Source organism: Piliocolobus tephrosceles, chromosome 14 (assembly GCF_002776525.5).
Source record: "Piliocolobus tephrosceles isolate RC106 chromosome 14, ASM277652v3, whole genome shotgun sequence".
Lineage (NCBI taxonomy): Eukaryota > Metazoa > Chordata > Mammalia > Primates > Cercopithecidae > Piliocolobus > Piliocolobus tephrosceles.
Window position 1 is genome coordinate 110,738,071 of NC_045447.1, and position 21,142 is coordinate 110,759,212.

The 21,142-nt window shown below is 46.3% G+C and overlaps 1 protein-coding gene and 1 pseudogene across 7 annotated transcripts in view; one reads left to right on the forward strand and one right to left on the reverse strand.

The window, feature by feature from the left end:
- The window catches only part of FANCC (FA complementation group C), a 214,408-nt gene that overhangs the window by 182,635 nt on the left and 10,631 nt on the right, over positions 1-21,142 (forward strand). For all 7 annotated transcript variants that reach the window (XM_023185263.2, XM_023185261.2, XM_023185262.1 and 4 more), the window contains 4 exons: positions 7,112-7,164; positions 8,434-8,533; positions 15,991-16,066; positions 18,585-18,666. In XM_023185263.2, coding sequence (XP_023041031.1) covers positions 7,112-7,164; positions 8,434-8,533; positions 15,991-16,066; positions 18,585-18,666 — 311 coding nt within the window. The remainder of the gene's footprint in view (positions 1-7,111; positions 7,165-8,433; positions 8,534-15,990; positions 16,067-18,584; positions 18,667-21,142) is intronic.
- LOC111521701 lies at positions 9,658-10,137 on the reverse strand (annotated as a pseudogene).

The window sequence follows — 21,142 nt, forward strand, 5'->3', positions numbered from 1 at the left end:
TAGAAGAGAAAGGAAGATGTGTATATTAAGACTGACAGAGCCTGAAGAGATTTCTTAAGGATAATTACTACCTAACCTGACCATCCAAAAGAGTCGTATATTAAGGCAAGAAATAGGAATGCACCTTATTTTAAAATGATTGCAGTACAATTCAAAATAAATCACGACTTTCAGAAGCCCTCTGACAGCCCATTCCTGGTGATTCAAGGTCATAAATTACCTCTGTTGTCCACTAAATCTGTTTCTAACTGACATGCGCATACTAGGACTTCAGTTTCTCTGGGCCCTTTTCAGTGGCAAAATATAGTAACTGGGCTATGTGCTTGCTCCCAGGGTGCTTATGACATTTTCTTTAAGTCTTCTCCCTGTTGAAAAATTCTAGTCCCATTGCCTTTTCTCCAGCCTTTCCTTAATCCTTGGATTCTTCTCTGAACCTTCTCCATGTCCTTTTTGCCTGTGGCCCTCATGCCTGAGTAGCACTGTGGTGAGCACAGCAGATGCGAGACAGCGAACGCAGGCTGTCCCATTGCACATCACTGTATAATGCTCAGTCTCCAGTTTGTAGTTTACAGTAATCTCCCACAAGTCACACAGCTTTGAAGTCCGCTGACTTACAAAGGCTTTTATCAGGATCATGTGTGCCGAAATTCAGAGCTTCCATTATGGCTAAAGGGGGATTCTAGAGGGTGTTCTTTGGTTTAATGTGTTGTGGCACTGGCAGGATGTGACCTCTCTGTGCCTCATGGTTCAAGGAGGTAATGACAGTATAGACGATGAGTGGAAGCCCCTGACTGGCGTGGGCTGTTCTCCTCCGCATCCTGGGCCTGCAGTGCCAGAAAGCCAGGCAGGCTGGAACAGGCCTGTGACGTGGCTAAGTGATTGCAGGGGTAACCTGAAGAGCCAGCTTCCTAATTGCATCATCCGATTCATTTATCGCAGTGCAGTATCTTGGTGCAGTGACAGGACTGTAGAGAAGTATCAGAGAGATCTCTAAGACTCAGATAGCACGAGACTGCGGCGCTGTGCGCCAGAGGAAACCTGATGCCTATTACATTAGAGTTGGATTCTGAGAGTAATTAAAGTGTGATGGTCTGCATAACTTGTGTTTTATATAGAGCACTGTTAATTATATTTCTCTCTCTCGGGACTATCCAGAATGAGTCCTGGAAATTCTATAGTTACCAAAATATAACAAAAACACAAGATAAAAGTGTGGTACAGGTTGTACAAAGTGAAAGGACCTTCCCACATGTTGTTTGGCCTCTTGGACTCGCAGGTCTGGTATTTTCCATTAAGACCATGAATAATGAGGGATTAGTCTCTTATTACCTGAGTTCCAAATGACTATGTATGTATTTAACATCTAAAATAAAAGAGAAGTTTTCAAAGCCTGTTCACTTTTGAGGCTTCCCCTTTGGCCTCCGTGCGGTAGACCGGACTGCCCTCGAGTCATGCTGTCCACCACAGTTGGTGGCTCCTACATCAAGCGAGGTATTAGCCCTAGATGGTCATTTACTGTACAGACTGAAACTTTTCAAAAGCAGATGGTCTTGTGTTTTCCTTGACAGCACGGGCACAGGAAGACCATAATCCGTAGCTTCAGACCTGACCTTAAAAACTGATGTCACCCACAGCAGCGAAAGCCACTTGTTAATTATGCTGCCTTCTTGGCATTGTTCGGTTTCCCAAGGCTGGCCCCAAATTGGAAGGATGTTATGTTTTCTAGTTACAATTCTGTTTGTGGAGCCCAGAAAGCTATTGTTTGGATTCCGCATTGGAATGAAAAGTGCCTGCAGGGTGTCAGGGTGGCACTGTGCTTGGCTGGCAAGCTGCATGCCAGGGCTGGAAGGTACCCGGTTCCCATGCCCTCCCATTTGTTCCTTTGCCGGCAGAGCCTGGCCGCAGCTGGGTCCAGAGGAGCTAGCCTGATCCCCCAGGCAGACTTGTCCCCCAAAGGAAAGGGGCAGAGGCAGCACCCAGCTGAGTGTTCGGTTTCTGTTTCACTAATAGTTGACATCAGAATATGCTTCATTTTCTCTCCTACCTAAAAATCTTTATGGTGCAATTCAGAAGATTTATCTAATAAGAACCTAAGAATAAAAAGCATCTAGATACCTCAGTATATATCCTCCTTGATATGGGATAGGATGTGTTTTTTTCCCTCATTCTCCAGGTAGCAATTATAGCACTTCAGAAAGAAAAAGAAATTTCCTTTACACAGACTCCCAGTGTGCAGCTCCTCCTTGGTAAAATGCTGTGCTGAAGAGTTCATTCGCTCCACATCCTGGGTGATATTGTCAGTTTGCTGTGCTTAAGTAGCTTTTCAGTAACATATCAGGGTTTTCTTTTCCTGCTTTTTCAGTCTTTTCAGCACTTCCTTTTGAGCTTTTTAATGTGGTGCATGTAATTGAACAAGCGCTGAAGTAGATAATTTAGCAGTGGTCCAGTAGTGCTGGCTGATGTGTGTTGCTAAAAGCTGGAAGATTCTGCGTCTTGGGCTGGAGTTGCACTTTCCAGAATTAGCCTCAGGGGGGCACCAGATCCTCCAGCATCGTCTCTGTGAAGACAAAGAGGCCCACACTGCAAGTTTCCTTGCAATGGAATTGCAGTTGGAATTGCAGTTGGAATTGCAGACCTTGTGGCCAGAGATGAAGGGAGAGAGGAGAAAACCCCAAAACAAAGCAGGGGTGGACCTAGGGGTCATTGCCACTCAGGCTGAGCTGTGAAGCAGCAGGTGGCCGAGGAGCTTTCTTCTGGCCTGGGCTACCCTGGTTAATTGGATAGAGGCCACTGGGCAAGGCTAGGACTTCAGGCAGGGGTAGGGCGCTAGGGAGGGGGTGCTGGGCATCCCTGTGCCTCCCACTTCTGTGTCCAGATACGGAGGAGAGCTCATGTAAACTTAAGACACAAAAGTACATTTGGTACTTGTTAAGTTCTTAAGCCCAGGAATGACAGATTTATCACTAATTAAACAATAATTGCATTATGGAGTACTGAAAAAATTGTTTGTGTATAAACAACATCTGGTAAAGATTAACAAGAAAGAATAATTTTTCCAGGCTCCAATTTGTTAAAAGGAACCTGAATGTTTTAAAACAAAATAGATCTGAAAATGTAAAAGGGATATTTAGAGTCTTATGTTTAGTATTTTGCAAATAGAAAAGAAGCAAATGGCATAATAAAAGATACATATTTATAAAGGTGCCGCATAGTACATGATAGCTGTAAAGGTTTTGTTTAAATAGGTTTTGCTCAAGCCAAATCATTTTTCAATTCAATAGAGGAGTTCACTGGTGAAATGACTCTTATGGAGAATCTTCTTTTTAAGAAGAAAGGTATTTTGCGGTGAATATGCACATATTGACAACAAGGGCTTCCCACTGTGGAGAGAACAGTGGCTCGGAAACAGCTACACAGTGGGACGGGATTGTCCAGCTGCTGGGTAAACTGGAGGGGAAGCTGCCCATTAGCCGATTCTTTAAATGACCCATTTCCTAAGTAAATATTTAAACTACACGCACGTACATGAAAATACCAGGAAAGAATCTATGCCAGGCTTAATGCACTTCAGCTTCTCTGTCATCTGCTATTTCCTTCTTTATTTTTAAGGCGAATATACCTATGAAAGGTGATAGATGGAAAGTACTTGATAATTTTTTCTGTTCCTTCACCTCCTTTTTATTTTTTCTAAAAGGGATTTGCTTTTGTCTGTGAATTACCTTAAATCATAGTCCAATTTCCCTTTTTGGTTTGTTTTCTCTCCCTCTCCTTTTCCCTATTCTCTCTCTCTCTCTCTCTCTCACACACACACACACACACACGCACACAATCAGCAAATGACAGAAAAAAAGAAATGCTTCTTCCTGAGAATTCTGTTTTTCTGCGTTCTCAGGCCTCTTTCAAGTGGCAAGTGGCTTGTAATAATCATTGGTGAGTCGGTATGAAAATAACAGCTTAAGTAAACATCAAGGACTGGGCACAAGAGCCTGTGTAATTTGCCCAGTTCATGGTGCAGAGTGACAAGTTGGTCTCTCCCTTGCCTCTCCTCCAAAACAGGCATTGAGACCATGGTTATTGTGTATCGATTCCATGTTGACTTTGTCTTCCTTTGTGTTTTGAGGGATGAAGATGGGCGTCTTTCTCGGTGGAGGGGAGATAATGCAGTTTTGGGTCGCCGTGAGGGGAGATGAGAGGGGAAAGCTCTCAGCCCAAGGGGATGCACACCCAGCAGAACAATCGGGTCTATACAAGAAGGAAGGCAGAACCCAGAGCTCTCCATCATTGCCCCCCTAGTCATCCTGGGCATTCAGTGAAAAGACTAGGGGAAATAAAGAGGGAAGGACAAGACTCGTGTTATTGAAGTCCTCCTGCTGACATAGCTCCCCTTGAGTCGAAATGATCTGCCCATGGAAATCGTTAGGCCAGATGGAGAAGAGAGAGCTTGAGAAGGAACAGATTTTGGTAGGATGGAGAAAAACAAACAGATGGAAACCACAAAAGGTTTATTTTCTTTCCTCGCTTTTATAGAAAAGATAATGGCCCCAGTCATGGGGCTTCAGAGCCCTGGGTTGCAGCGTGACCTCTGGTGTGTTACCGGAGTGCCCCACCCTACAAATAAAACAGGATTCACAGAGGTTAGACGCCTGCATCATCACTCAGAGGATGCTACAGAGATTTAGGGGGGAAGATACGGCTTTCAAAGAAGCGTGTATTAAAACCTTAATTCTATTTGGAAGATTATCTTGATAAGAAAAGCAGCTTAAGATGGCTTTTGTGATTTGATGTCGCTGGGACACATGCCTGACCTGTAGTACTGCAGTCCTCATGAGGGGACTCACTGACCCTGAAATTATGTGCCCAGAAAGTATAAAGAGTCTCATTTTAAAAGCCATCGGTGAGGGGTGCAGATGAGAAGGAGCTGTTCACAGCTGTAGGGTGGCAAGGGAGACTGGTTTTCAAATCAAACTCTCTGCCGTTGCTGTTTCTGCAGGTTCCCCTGCCTGGTCTTTTATCTGTTTTAAAAGCCAAAATGGGTTGTGGAAGCAGGCTGAGAGTAGCCAAGGGTCTGAAATATTTGGAAAGAAAGAAATCTAAGAGGAGAGTCCATCTGTATGGGAAAGAACAAGCAGATTCCACACAGCCAGCAAACATTTAAAACATCGGACTGAGCGATTTTGCTAGAAAACAGCTCACAGCAGAAGAGCATATCGAAGCTCTTACTCTTCTGGCAAATGGAGTTAGAGCTGTCTTCCTTGTTGCCCCAGTGGTTTTCGTGGTAGCCCTAATCTACACATCTGATCATCATTTTCTTTGCTGTTTGGAAATCCCTATAATTAGTATGGAATGATTCTCTACTATCATCAGACCTATAGAATGGCTCTGGGATAGTTTGACCATTTAGAAAAAAGAAATTCAATTTTACCATTTTCAAGTTTGATCTTATCAGTGCATTTCCAGGCTCTTTCTTGTCTGTCTGCCTGTGGGCACAAAAGAGTGCTATTTGATCTTAAACACTCTTATTCAATAGGCATGTTGTTGTACAAACTTTGAAAATTGCTCTGGCAAACTTAGATGAATCACGTTTCTTCAAGACATACAGTTGCTTTTCCCTTGTTTTATTTTTTTCATTATGAATACATAGAAACTTTTATATTTTCCGTGCTTATATCCAGTGACCTCTTAATAACTGTCATTATTTACAGTGAGACTGGGCAGCAGGAGATTCACTGACATGCCTTAGTTCAAAGCCACGAAATAACCTGCCTCTTCTCTCTTGAACCGTGGTCCTGCCCAATTATTTTCTTGCATAGATAATGAATTTATCTGTAAGAATTTCAAGTTAGTTCCTTTTAGATAAAAATGCACATCAGTGAAGGATGAGGGAGCATAGATTATTTAAAGAGTAGGACGTTTTAACTTGCAAGTTAGAAATCTTGAAATAATTAAAAAGCGATTATCCTGTCCTGAACAAGTGGCGGAGCTCCTACCTGGAGCCCGGCGGGGCCGGCAGTGCTGGCGAGTGGACGCTAGAGGGCGCGGGCTCAGTGTCCGCGGGGCGGCCGCGGGGAGGGCGGTGCTGCCTCAGTGTGAGCCAGGGCACGGGGCGGAGCAAAGCCTCCTTTTGTCTTGCTGATGGGGCCTAGGAACAGAGTTTCCCAAAGCTAGTCATAGCACGAGCAGGATGACTGAATTTCCGGTAGCACCGGATCCACCTGCCCGTCAGAGCAGCCGGCTTCGCTTCTGGTGGGAAGGGCGCCCCCCCCCGTGACTGCGCATGCGCGGAATCCTGCCCCCTGAGGGCAGCCGCTCCCTCGCAACCGTCTCCCTCCGCGTCTGTGGAAACGCTGCCTTCCGCGAAGCCGGCCCTGGTGCCAGAAAGATGGCGGACCCCGCTCTAAAGGATCTGTTTTGGAACGCAAACGGGCATTTTCATCGGGCGTCATCTCATACTTTGAGCTGTGGCCAAAAGGATAGGGAACCAGGGACTGGGCCTGTGAAGCTGCCCCCAGCTCCCAGGGCTTCCGCAGACCAGTAATCGGAACCCACGGCCAGAATATCCAAGGGGAAGTTAGAGACCTTTGCTGCTGCTTCGTGAACCCCCTTTTGGTCTGAAATCACGTAAGCTGTTGAGTGCACTAAGATGCGACGTGATTGAGTGCAGCGTGTTGGTCGCTGGTTACCGATAATAATTCTGCATGACTGTGCCCGTGACCGAATACACAGGAATAAGCAGGCTGCAGGCACGGCCGGACCTCGAGGCACATTAGCCATCTGAGGAGGTGGCACGGGCACACTGCGGCAGAGCCGGCAGCACAGGCAGGCTCCACGGCCTGCGGCAGAGGGATGTTTCCAGTTTCCGTAGTACGTACTGATTCTGTAGGATGGATCGCCTGAGCTTTGATAGAAAACGCGGGACATACAGGAGGATACAGAGGAATAAGCTGCCTGCACCCCCTGCCCGGGGGACCACCACCTGCACTTGTATGGGGGGTGTTTTCAGTACAGTTTTCTGGACATCAGCAGTTCCCGATAACTCCTGGGGCTGATAATAGCAAGTTTCTGAGAAAGTGCCTGCGGTATTTCACATTCTCGTGGTCTTCTCCTTTTACAGCCTCAAGCAGCCTGCCACCCTGCCATATTCCGGGTTGTTGATGAGATGTTCAGGTAAATGTTACACTGTTTCTTCTAGTAATTGATGTAAAAAAGGTTCCATTTCCAAACATGAAGAGAAAATGTGGTAGTCTCTGGCTGTACCACAGGGAAATTAGAGTTTCTGAGTCCCTCCTATTCCTCTGAGCTTTGTGGTAATTAGAGGTAAAAACTAAAAGACCAGTGTAAATTTAAAGGCCAGTGCCTAAGAATTAAGATAACTTTCTTTTCTTTAGCCTTTAAAGATTCTAATAATAGAAACACAGAATTGAGTTAGATATTAATATCATGAAATGTTCATGTAGGATTTTTCTCAGCTCAGAATAAAGGGTAGCAATATACTCCCTTCACCACGTGAGGGCTGACCAATCTTTTTAAAAGACTTTAAAGCTAAAGAAAGCCAAGAAAAATAAATAAAGTCATTCTTAACAGAGCTCTTCTGTGGGGCAAAATACACCTTGCATGTTCTCTTACAACACATTAAATGTTTATTTTGAAAATACGAGTACTTCTTGGAAAATGCATTAGATTTACAGACGGCAAGAGACGAGGAGCTCACAGCCATGAAGCTGAGCTGTGGCTGGCAGTTAGTGGGAGTTTTAACCATGGAGTACTAAGACTGGACCCGGCTGGGGAGCTTGTCAACCTGGGAGTGTCCCAGCCCCTGTTCCAGGGGAGCCGGTATCAGCTCTCTCTCTAGTCCTTCCCACCTAATACATAGCAGCAGAGGCTGCAGGGCAGACTGCAGACTTTGGGGAAAGGAATTTTTACAGTAACAACTGTTTAGGGTTTAAAGCTAGCAAAATTTGAGGTGTTTTTTTTTTTTTTTTTTTTGCTTAAACAAACATAAAGAAAAATTAATTGTATGAAAATGCACGGAAACCAAACCAGGTACACACAGATTCTTTTCCTACTTTGCTGGGTGGATGGACCAAGCCATTTCTCCACTTGTGAAAGCAAAATGTTGATGTTGCATGTCCAGGCATACAATACAAAAATATTTGTACAGAGTATGCAAGCCTGTATGGAAGGCATTTGCATTGCTTAATAATTTAAGAACCAAGAAAGAGAGCTCTACACATTGCAATTTTAAAGAAAATATTTATAAAAGGGAGCAACAGATTTATCCTGCTTTCCCACAAGGACTGAAATCTGATGAGTTGAGGTGCTGCTGAAGCTTATGGCACAAAAAAAGTGTTTCCACTCTTCCCTTATACAGTACAGGTTTTTATGTTTGCTGGATTACTTGTTAAACGTGTTCTGATCTGACTTTGCATTGTTCAGGTGTGCACTCCTGGAAACCGACGGGGCCCCGGAAATCATAGCCACTATTCAAGTGTTTACGCAGTGCTTCGTAGAAGCTCTGGGGAAAGAAAACAAGCAGGTTTGTTATATCGCATCTATTACTCATTCATCCCAAAGAATAGGAGGCTGTTGGGAGTGTTTTGGACAAGAGCACTTTATTTTCAGTAATTCTGATAGACTGTTTTGCTCACAAAGAAAGGTTCCTAATGAGTGCCCCAACAAAGGTTAAACCATTTTAACTTAACATAAATCAAGATCTGTCTGTCCCATGCCCTGGTACCCAGAAGCATCTGTCTACTGTTGTGTCTGAGAACTCTGTCAAGCCAGCATGCGTGGCCCTGTGCTGTGCACTGTCTGCAGAATGGGACACTGCCCTCTGGCTGCATCTGAGCCTCCCAGGTCAGCAGGAGGCGTCCTGGGGTTTGTATGGCATGCACTGAATAGAAAAGGGCGCTTATTACAAAGCAGTCCTGGACATTCTTCATTATTTGCGTCTTTATTCTTATCAGGGACCCAAATGTGAATTGGATTCCAGGAAAGGAGGTGGTAAGAGTGACTGGGAAAGGCTTGACTAACTAGAGGAGGAGCGAGGAAGGGCAGTGAGCAGGAGGTGTGTGTTAGGCACAGTCAGTAAACCAAAGGCCAGGCCCAAACCCTGCAGAAGATTGTGCTCCAGGTCCCTAGCAGCAGAGGCTGGGCAACAGCTGCCAAGGGTCACTGACCAATTGGAGTGACCTCGTGAAACAGCAACCTTTGCTGCCAGAGAGCTTTCACCCTTCAGCATTTTATTTGGCCTTGATTTCTAACGGCCACAGAAGTAATGTTTATGGGACATACTGCCTGTCGAGAGGGGTGCTGGTCCAGTGCATCTCATCTGTGGAGTATGTCACGGCCCCTGTGAAGCTCTCTGCAGTTTGACTTCTGAGAGCAGAGCTACAGTGCTTGGCTCCACCAGATCACACCCCTCGCCAATGTCAAACAGATCTCTTAGGTTTTAGCTGATATTTCTACTTTTTCTTTTTTTTTTTTTTTGAGACAAGGTTTCACTGTCACCCAGGCTGGAGTGCATTGATGTGATCTCAGCTCACTGCAGTCGCAACACCCCACGCTCAGGTGATCCTCACACTTAGGCCCCGCGAGTAGCTGGGACCACAGGTGCACGCCACCACACATGGCTACTTGTTGTATTTTTTTATTAAGTGCAATTTCCATTTTATTTTTCTCCAGAGAATAGTCTGTCTTCAGTCTTTAAGGACTTAGCTCCTTACTTGGGCTTTGGTGGGGGACGTGGGACAGCATCCGCAGGTCTAAATCGGGGTAGGGGTGTTCAGTCCTTGTGGGCTTCATGAGATCAATTCCTGACTAGTTTGCTGTGAACTGCACAACTCAGACAGTAATGTAGCTTCACGTACAGCTTGGGAAGCACATAGGCATCAAAGACGCTTGCTTCAGAAATGTCCCTGACTGCTGCAGCCTCCACTATGTTTCCAATGACGAATTTCTTAATGGCCTTGTCCTTGGGCACACATCGGGCACAGTTCGTGCAGCAAATAGGCTGCACATGGCTGCGGCCCTTTTTGGCATGACTGTTGTTCCTTCTTTTTTTCGTCATATTGGAGGCATGGACTGGAGGGAGCACTCATTTTTGCATTTTTATTAGAGATGGGGTTTCACCATGTTGCCTAGGCTGGTCTCAAACTCTGGGGCTCAAGCAGTCTTCCCACCTTGGCCTCCCAAAGTGCTGGGATTGCCACCAAACCCAGCCTGTTTCTGCTTTTCAAAACAACAATAAATAGATATGTATTTTATTTTTTGAGACAGGCTCTCACTCTGTCACCCAGGCTGGAGTGCAGTGGTGTGATCATGGCTCACTGCAGCCTTTGGCTTCCTGGGCTCAAACGATCCTCCCACCTCAGCCTCCCGAGTAGTTGGGACCACAGGTTCAAGCCACCACACTGAGCTAATTTTTAAATTTTTTTGTGTGGAAATGGAGTCTCTCTGTTACCCAGGCTGGTCTCAAACCCCTGGGTTCAAGGGATACTCCCACCTTGGCCTCCCAAGGTGCTCGGATTCCAGGCTTGAGCCACTATGCCTGGCCAACAATAAATATTTGTGATTTATTTTTTCCCACCCTCACTTTCCCTGGAGAAGTTAGCTGGGCTGTAGCAAATTGCGCTCTCCGTGGTCCCACCTAGAATTTTGGAGGCGGCTCAGCTGGAAGGCATGGCTGGCCCTCATGGTTATTTTAAGCCTACCTGTCAGTGTCCCTGCACCTCCCTTGTGTATTCCTTGTAGTCCCCATTAGGAACGGGCCTCTAGGGAGTCTCACCTGTGGCCTCGCGGAGCACACCTGGGTTGGAGCAGCGGCTGCGGAGGAGCGCCACCACGCCTGTTTTTCTTCTTGGCTTCACCCTCAGCCTCTGTGTGTTGGCCGTGGCCACTATGGATTGGGACTGATGTTGCAGTTGCTTTTAATTAATAATAGTACCCTGACCAGGCATACGTATCTGAGGACGTGGGGCCACACACTGGGTCCTGGTGTGAGGCAGGGCAGGGATCCGAAAGCAAACAGGAATTCACCACCCTCACCTTCAGCTCAACAAAGGAAAGCAAAGTCTCTTCGTTTTGCCGATGCCTGCATAGGTATCTGTTAGTTTATTTCTCTTCCTAGAGCTGTTTCTGCGTGCCTGCCTTTTTAACTGATGGCCGTCCGCATCTGTTGACCCTCTGCCTTCTTGAGTGTCCATTTTTAGCTAATCAAAACCCTTCATGTCATATTTGGTAGATGCATGACCCTCTTTTCTCTCTGTGGTTTATTCATGAATTCTTTCTTAATAAAATGAATATCTGTAAACCTGCTATCCAATCATCTGAATACGTGTCTATACACGTGCTCCTCCTTGCCTCTCTCCCTCCAGGTGGTAACCTCTGGTTTGAATTTTATGTTTATTATTCCTTTGCTCTTTCTAAAGGTAGTTTGATCACATATATATGACTGCCTAAACAATGTTTTGTTTAGTTTCGGTTGTTTTTGAACTTTATAAAACAAACAGGAGCAGCGTACTGTGTGCAGTCTTTTGAGACTTGCTTTTCCACTCAGCAAAGACTGCTTGATGTGGCCATATGTGGCCGTGGGGAAGTGTTGTTATGCACAGTCCATGTGAAAACGTATGGCGGGATAGCCATCCTGCTGCTGGGAGGCACTTGGGATGCTTCCAGGTTTTGTTTTTTTATTACAAACGATGTTGCTGTGGACACTCTGGGATAGGTACTTAGGAGTGGAAGTGTATTCGGTATGCAGAGGTTCAGTTTTCATAGATCCTGCCAGACTCATTTCAGAAGTGTTGGTGCCCATTTGCACTTCCTGCAGTGGTCTATGAGTGATCTCGTAAATCCACATTCTCACCCATCATCAGAAGCACTCACGTCAGTGATTCTGTCTCTTCTTACCCTTTGCTCTTGCCCCTGTTCTGTTTGGAGGACACAGTCAGCTCCGTCATTATGCCCTATCAGACAGTAGGCAGAAATTGAGGTGAGTGTGATAAGCCACTTATCCTGAACCTGCACTGTGGCTTAGTACAGCCAGTCAGGTCAGTTTCTGGTTGCAGCCATGACAGCATCTGCTCATGAGCTAGATTAAATCTCCCAGAGATAAAAATTATAAACTCCAGGCAAAGTATTTTTTAAAATTTATTTGAAGGCATACAGAGCACCTGAGAAAGTGGACGGAGACTGAAGGCCACCAGCCCTTTAAAGGGACACCACACTGAGAGGTCTCCTGCTCCCCTCCCCCCCCCCGCCCCCGCAGCTGCCCTCATGTGAGGTTGGGAGCTGGTGTGGGGCCGGGGAGGGCCAGAACTTGGCACAATTGGATCGAGTTAAGGTGCCAAAAAATAGAAAATGTAAACTGCCAAAGGAACAAAAAAAAATTGAGGGGGAAAAAGAAAACCAATGTCAAAAGGTAGACCTAAACCCAAAACTACCAAGAATGACATTAATTTCAGCAATTAAATGGAAGTTAAATATTCTAGTAAAAAGGCAGAAATGTCAGATTGAACAAAAAAACGAAGACCTGGCTGGACATGGTGGCTCATGCCTGTGATCCCAGCACTTTGAGAGGCCAAGGTGGGAGGATTGCTCGAGTCCAGGAGTTCAAGACCAGCCTGGGCAACACAGTGAGACCCCAGTCTCTGCAAAAAATAAAAAAATAAAAAAATTAGCTGGGCATGGTGATGCATGCCTGTAGTTCCAGCTACTCGAGAGGATGAGGTGGAAGGATTGCTTGAGCCCAGAAGGTGGAGGCTGCAGTGAGCCATGATCACACCACTGCACTCCAGCCTGGATGACAGGGCAAGACCCTGTCTTAAAATGAAAAAAAAAAAAAAAAAAAAAAAAAAGATTTTAAAAGCTGTTGTAATCAAGAATCAAGACAGTGAGGTATTGGCAAAAAGACAACCATCAGAAAAGACAACCATCAATCAGAAAAGACAGCCATCAATCAGAAAAGACAACCATCAATCAGAAAAGACAACCATCAATCAGAAAAGACAGCCGTCAATCAGAAAAGACAACCATCAATCAGAAAAGACAGCCATCAATCAGAACTGAGTCCAGATATAGACCCATGCATACGTGGCCAACTGATTTTTGACAGAGACGCCAAGACAATTCAATGGGGAAAGGAACATTTTCAACAAATGATGCTGGAATAACTGGATGTCCATATGTAGAAAAATGAGCCTCAACCATTCCCTTATAAAGCACACAACAGTTAATTTGAGAGGATCATGGGCTTCAACAGAAATGTTAGAAAGATAAAGCCCCTAGAGCGCACAGGAGAATATATCTGTCTGACAATGAAGTCATCTAAGATTTCTCAGAAGCACTAACCACAGGAAAAAAAAAAAAAGGATAAATTAGACCTCATCAGAATTTAAAACTTCTAGGCTGGGGGCATAGCTCATGCCTGGAATCCCAGCATGTTGGGAGCCCCAAGGCAGGAGGATCTTTTGAGCCCAGGAGATGGAGACCAGCCTGGGCAACAAAGTAAGACCCCTTTTCTACAAAAAATACAAAATTTTGCTGAGCGTGGTGGCACACACCTGGTGTCCTAGCTACTCGGGAGGCTGAGGTGGGAGGATCACTTGAGCCTGGGAGATCAAGGCTTATGATCATGCCACTGCACTCCAGCTTGGGCAACAGAGTGAAGCCATATCTCAAAAAATAAGAAAGGAATTTAAAATTTATATTCTTTGATAGATATCATTAAGAAACTGAAAAAGCAGGCCAGGCACGGTGGCTCATGTCTGTAATCCTAGCACTTTGTGAGGCTGAGGTGGGTGGATCACAAGGTCAAGAGATCAAGACCATCCTGACCAACATGGGGAAACCCCGTCTGTACTAAAAATACAAAAATTAGCCAGGGGTAGTGGCATGTGCCTTTAGTCCTAGCTACTTGGGAGGCTGGGGCAGGAGAATCGCTTGAACCCAGGAGGTGGAGGTTGCAGGGAGCCAAGATCATACCACTGCACTCCAGCCTGGCAACGGAGCAAGACTCCGTCTCAATAATAGGAGAAAATATTTGTAATACATGTATACAACAGAGGACATGTGTCCAGAATATATGAAGATCTCTTATAACTGCCTAAGAAACCAGTTTCGAAAATGGACAAAAGGCTTGAATATACACTTTCAAAAAAGATATACAAGTTGGCAGTAAGCACATGAAAATTGTTGGGCATCATTTGCCATCAGGAAAGTGCAGAGTGAAACAGGTAGGAAAGCAAGCATACGTGGGGTTATGTTCCCCAGCCACTAGAATGGATGAAATTAGTAAGACTGACAGCACCAAATGCTGGGAGCACGTGGAGCACCTGGAGTTCACACACATTGCTGGTGGGAGTGAGATGGCACAACACTGGAAAACCATATGGCCTTACGATGTTAAACAAGCATCTATCTGTGACCCAGCAATTCCATTCCGATGGTGTGCCCAGGAGAAGCAGAAACACATGTCCACAAAAAGTCATATGTATGCATGTGAACTACAGCTTTATTCACGACAGCCCCCAACTGGAAGCAGCCCAAACTTGAAGCAGCACATCAAGAGGAGAATGACTAAACAGACTATGGCATATTCATACAATTCAGACTACTTCTGAGCAATAAAAACAGAATGATCTACTCGCACACAATAACATGGCTTAATCTTTAAAAAAAAATGTTGAGCCCAAGAAGCCAGACACAAAAGAAAACATACTTTACGTTCCCTTTACACAAAATTCAAGAATAAGCAACACTATTCTGTCTTGTCAAAATCAAAACATTGGTTGCCAGGGTGGGGTGGAGGGAATGATTGTTAAGAGTTGGAAGAGGTCTTCTTGGCGTGATAGAAATGTTGTGTCTTCACTGGGGTGGCGGTCACATGGATTTGCACGTTTACAAAACCTCATATACTTAAAGCCTGTGCACTCCATGCTTTATAGATTTTACCTCAATTTTTTAAGAAGCTGTGCCTCTTGGGGGTGTAGATAGCTGGAGCTCTTTGGCCCTCGAAAAGTGAGCACGGTTGTTTTATGCTTTTGTTGTTATTTTAAAAACCATGCTGAGCCGGCACCGTGGCTGACGCCTACAACCTCAGCACTTTGGGAGGCCGAGGCAGGCGGATCACTTGAGGTGAGGAGTTAAGACCAGCCTAGTCAACATGGTGAAACTCCATCTCTACTAAAAATACAAAAATTAGCCTGGCATGGTGGCGTGTGCCTGTAATCCCAGCTACTCAGTAGGCTGAGGCAGGAGAATCATTTGGACCCAGGAGGTGGAGGTTGTAGTGAGCTGAGATTGTGCCTCTTTACTCCAGCCTGGGCAACAGAACGAGACTCCATCTCAATAAAAAAACAAAAACAGACCAGGCGCAGTGGCTCACGCCTGTAATCCCAGTACTTTGGGAGGCCGAGGCGGGCAGATCACCTGAGGTCGGGAGTTCGAGACCAGCCTGACCAACATGGAGAAACCCCATCTCTACTAAAAATACAAAATTAGCTGGGTGTGGTGGCGCATGCCTTTAATCCCAGCTACTCGGGAGGCTGAGGGAGGAGAATCGCTTGAACCCGGGAGCCAGAGGTCGTGGTGAGCTGAGATAGCGCCATGGTCCAGCCTGGGCAATGAGCAAAAACTCTGTTTCAAAAAAAAAAAAAGCCGAAATACTGAACATCTCACAACTGCTCTGGCAAGTCTTTCTGAAATAGAAGATTTATTTGTATAATTGGGTTCATGTGAGGTAGAACTCATAAAGACATCAAGAGCATAACTTTATTATTTTTCTTAAGTCCCAGGAGGTGATTTAAAAGGTTAATTATTCTGGAAAATATGAGGTTACTGGGAGCTTATTTTTCAAAAAATAAATGTTTCAGAAAGTGTTCTGACCATGTTAGTACTGGTGGGTCTTTTTTGGGCAGAGGACTCGGAGTTTTGTATTTTCCTGACCCTGTTTCAATCTTAACGTTCGTGCTCTTTGGATTTTCCATCCTGTGGCAGCTGCGGTTTGCACTCAAGACCTACTTTCCTTACACTTCTCCATCTCTTGCCATGGTGCTGCTGCAAGACCCTCAAGGTGAGTTAGGGTTGACTTTGCCCACATCAGAATGATGGCCTCCCCACCAGGCCTTTATCTCTAGCGTGAGGGAGACACGGCTGGTTATTTCTAAGATCCCTTTGCACGCCCAGGATCCCACATTCTGTAGATTTTGATATGAGAGTCTTCTTGGCTTCCCAGCTGTGATCACTTCCCAAAAGAAGAAGAAGAAAAAAAAACCAGTGGCCTCTGGTAGGTTTTGCTAGTCTGCCTCCAGATAACACAGGCTCTGCTGGTGCCAACCAGATCCATCAGGTGCCAGGAACAGGCTAAGACTTGGCTGAGTCAGAAGAAAACAGTACATTCATTTGCTTTTCATTCTTTCTACTCCGTGCAGCCTTGTTGCAGAAGAAAAGATAAAATGATGGATGAAGCTGAGGAAATTCAGGGGAGGTTCCCCCTAACCAAGCTAAGGGAAGGATTTTGAGAGCGTTCAGTAAGGTGCTTCATCCACAGCCTTTCCTGATACCCTTTGCCAGCCTTCCCAAGGCTGTCCGCTTGGGGAAGTGGTGGTGCCAGCCTTCATTCGACTGGCATTGATCCAGGAATGTGGCTGTGAGCTCGTGCTTAGGAGACATTGCAGAAATAGAGAGTAAGGGCCTCCTTTCCCTGTGAGAACCCGACGGAAGGCAGTCCTGGCGTGGGCACAGACTGTGCCAGCCAGAAAGGGGCCTTATTGGAGCATGGCAGGAGAGGAGACAGAAGGGAAGGAGCCGGTCACATTTCCTTTTTATGCCATTTTGGGCCTGCCTTTTTTCTGAGACTTGAGTGAGTAGATTTGTTTGAGAAATGCAAGTGATTCGAAGTTTCAGAGCATTTACAAAACCTAAATTCCTCTTCCTTTTTCAAGAAGATGTAGGTTCTCGCCCAGGGTGATCCCCTGACACTGTCCTCTCAGATGCCAGAGCTGGGGATGGGGTCTCTGGGTGACAGTGTTATGAAAATCCTTGGGAAAACGTTATTAACAAGAATGACAGAAAAAGGAGGAATTCACCCCTTACAGCTTAGGTCAGATCAGCAAAGCCTGGAGTCAGCCAACGGGGGCGCTGAGTGAGCTCCAGAAAACGTGCCGGACTTGTTAGTGTCTCCCTTTGCGTGGGCACGGGCCCAACCCTCTACCTTTCCGTTTGTGTAACTCGTAGATTTATGTCCCAATAGAAATAGGTGGCTTCAAGCAGAAGTGCAAGAACCTCTTGTGCTAGTTCCTAGAACAGCTGTCTGTATATTACTTTGGCAAACAGTGTGGTGGTCACACATTGAAGAAGTGTTTTTTAGTAGCATGATCTTCTGTTCATTAGAAATTTATTTCATGCCCCTTGTGAAGGTGGGGGGAGGGATGTAAAAGATGATCACTTCCAAGCCCTGACTGTAGGAACTACAAGTGGAGGAAATGCAAAGTAAGTATCTAAATAGCTAGTAAAAGGAAGAAACGAAAAATGCCTTCAAAAGGCTGTGCCCCAAGGGCCGCGGGGGTTCAGAGGAGGGAGGCACTGGCCTTGTGGAGTAGCAGCAGTTCGTCCATCACTCGCCTTATCTTCCTTGTGTGTTCGATTGTAGCATCTATCACTGTGAAAATTTTTGCAGATGCTGCATAGAACTGCAGATATGTGCTGCTCAGATGTGTTTAAAACTACAGGATGACTGTGAAACCAGAGCTGCTCACTCAAGAAAAGACATTTGTTTGCATAATGCTCACTTATTTTCTTTCCCGGCCTTTTTTTCCACTGTAAACCTGAAATCATACTGTGAATTCATCACAGCCCTAGGAAAGCAGTCAGGCAGTCTATTCCTAATTCCTTGTTGGCTGCTTTACTACAGTCTCTGTCTATTTTGAAATCACACATTAGTGATGGAGGAGTGGGTAGGTAGAAAAGAAGAAACCTAGGGCATCCACAGCCCGGCCTTTCCCCGTCTCGGCAGGGGCTGCTTGTGCAATCTCTAGCTACTTCCATGTACCTGAATTCAAAAGTACTTGAGGCCAAGTGTGGCGATTAATGCCTGTAATTCCAGCACTTTGGGAGGCCAAGGAGGAGGATCACTTGAGCCCAGGAATTTGAGACAAGTCTGAGAAACATAATGAAACCTCATCTCTACAAAAAAATTTAAAAAATAGCTGGGCATGGTGGTGCACCCCTGTAGTCCCAGCTACTGGGGAGGCGGAGGTAGGAGGATTGCTTGAGCCCAGAAGGTTGGGGCTGCAGTGAGCCAGGATCGTGCCATTGCACTCCAGCCTCTGACAAAGCAAGATTGTGTCTTAAAAACCCCCACAAAACTAAATAAAGAGATCAGATTCTTTGAGGTTCAGCTCTGTGTACTATGGACAGATCTTGCTTAAGAGATAGGTACTGACTGGGAAGAGCATGAGAACAGTGTTGGGTTCTGTGAACCAGAAGTAGAGGGTGTCTCCCAAAGACTCCTACGGTCGTCCCTGCAGGTGGCTCCTCACGGGCTTGCCATTTCCTCACTTGCCCTCTGACGTGTCTCTCTCCACCCGCAGATGTCCCTCGGGAACACTGGCTGCAGACCCTGAAGCTCATTTCTGAACTGCTCAGAGAAGCAGCTGAAGACCAGACTCATGGGTGAGCAAACACTGACCACTCCCAAATCTACTTCACACACGGGTTGCCTAGATCCTCATCTGCCCTTTGAGCAGGGCTGACAGGACAGAGGAAGGCGTTACTGGTCTGGGACTGTCACCAAACAGGTGAGCACCATGGTGAAGTGAGAAGTGGAGGAAGCGCATGGCTGCACGGACGGCTTGGAGCAGGTCAGGATGAATAGGCATGCGCGTGTATGCGTGTGTGAATACCTGTATCGAAACGTTTCTACGTAATGTCTGATTTTAGATTTCAAAATATACAGGCATAACAATGAAAAGAAGAGACGCTGGAAAAAGCAGCATCCACCTGCTGGGAAGCCCTGGCCGTGCAGAAGGAAAAGGGCATTTGTTTGGGCGCCCGTTAGTCTTCTCTCCACCTCTCTAGGGAAGGAAATTTGCAACTTCTGCACAGTAGGGTGGAATGTTAAATGCTTGTTTTTCCTTCTCTTTAATAAATACCTCTAAAATGAGAAAATCTATTCTAACAAATTCTTCTTTTTTCTTTTTTTTTTTTTTATTTTTAGAGCTAAGGTCTTGCTTTGTGGCCCAGGCTGGAGTGCAGTGGCATGATCACATCTCACTGCAGCCTCAAATTCCTGGGCTCAGGTGATCCTCCGACTCAAGACTCCTGAGAGCGGGGACTACAGGCACACACCACCACACGTAGCTAATGTTTAAATTTTTTTTGTGACTGGGTGCGGTGGCTCACACCTATAATCCCAGCACTTTGGGATGCCGAGGCGGGTGGATCACAAGGTCAGGAGATTGAGACCATCCTGGCTAACCCTGTCTCTACTAAAAATACAAAAAAAATTAGCTGGGTGTGGTGGCAGGCGCCTGTAGTCCCAGCACTCAGAAGGCTGAGGCAGGGGAATGGCGTGAACCCGAGAAGCAGACCTTGCAGTGAGCCGAGATCACGCCACTGCACTCCAGCCTGGGTGACAGAGCAAGACTCTGTCTCAAAAAAAAAAAAAATTGTAGAGGTCTTGCTGTATTGACTCAAATTCGTGGGCTCAAGTAGTCCTCCTGCCTTGACCTCCCATCGTGCTGGGATTACACGTGTGGACTGCTGTGCCCAGCCTGTTCATTTCTAACAGTAGTGTTAGGTACCCTCTTACGTGTGTGACTTTCCTGAAAGCATTCACATTTATGCCTTGCTAAATTCCTTGTATCATAACACTCTTTGGCTTCCTCTTAACTCCCTTTCTTTTAGAGTGTAATTTTATTCATTGTCCCTGCTAGCCTACTGAGACTTATCTTATTTGTTCCTTTTGCCACTTTTCACTCCTGGAATTCTCTGTAAGCTCACACCAAGTTGACACAGACGATGGGTGACACTGTCTCTGCGATTGATGGCTTGGGTGCCAGCTGCTCACTCCTTCCTCACCGTGATTCTCACTGACAGAGCCAGGGGGCTCCACGGTTGGCCACGTGAATGGCCTGCAGTGGCCAGTCGGCCCCACACACACCCTCCCTGGTTGTCCTGGTATCACACAGAGCTGGACCTTGAAGAATCTTAACTCGGGACAGGGCAGTAGATGGAGGTGGCATAAGCAGCCCACCCTGTGATTGAGAAATGCGGTGCCGTGGCTGCCCTGGTGTTTTTCTCTTCCGCCTGCCCACCCCCTCCGCCATCACTCAGAGTGTGTGATGTCGAAATGCGTGGAGACTGGAATAAAACAGCCACCAGAAAGGAGGCATGTGGTGCTACAGAGCAGGACTTGGACCTCGTGGGGCTCCCACCTCAACCCCGACCTTGGGGCCATGAGACACCTTTCAGGTGGCCACATGGGACTGCCCTGTGCATTCAGCTACTGGTGGAAAACAGAGGGAAGGACCAGGCTGGTCTCTGATCCTGATCCAGGCGCACTGCCAACCTGGGAACGGGGAGCATGAGGGAGCCCACTGCTCTGTGCGTCTGTCTACCCTGACATGGTGCCTGCAGGGAAGAGGCATGGCGGAGTCCCCTCCTCACTCTGATACAGCCTAACCCAGCCCACAGCCAATGTGGCCCGCAGAGCATCAGCTCTGACTGTGTCCTGGGAAAGAGGGAGTAAGACCAGTACTCCACCCGCCCGTCTTTTTGTCTCTGTTGCTCAAATGTTGAACATTTAACCACTTGTTCTCAGGAAGGACTGGGGCAGTGACCAGGGAGGTGAGGACGGTATTTAGAGCTTGGGAATTCCACGGGCCAGGCAGAGGAACATGGAGGCAGATCCAACAAAGGGGCCAGGAACACTCCTGTTGCAGCCGCTGCCCCAGTCCAGAAGGAAAGTTCTCATCTAACATGATCTCAGGCTGGTCTGTTCCATCCTCTCCAAGGGACCGTTCACCTGCTGAGGCTGGCACTGCACACAATTCGTGGGCCTTACCTCGAGCGGATTCTACCCTAAAACAAGTATTGCAGCTTCCATTTGCCAGTGTGACGAGGGGATAGCTTCACAAACGCTTTAACT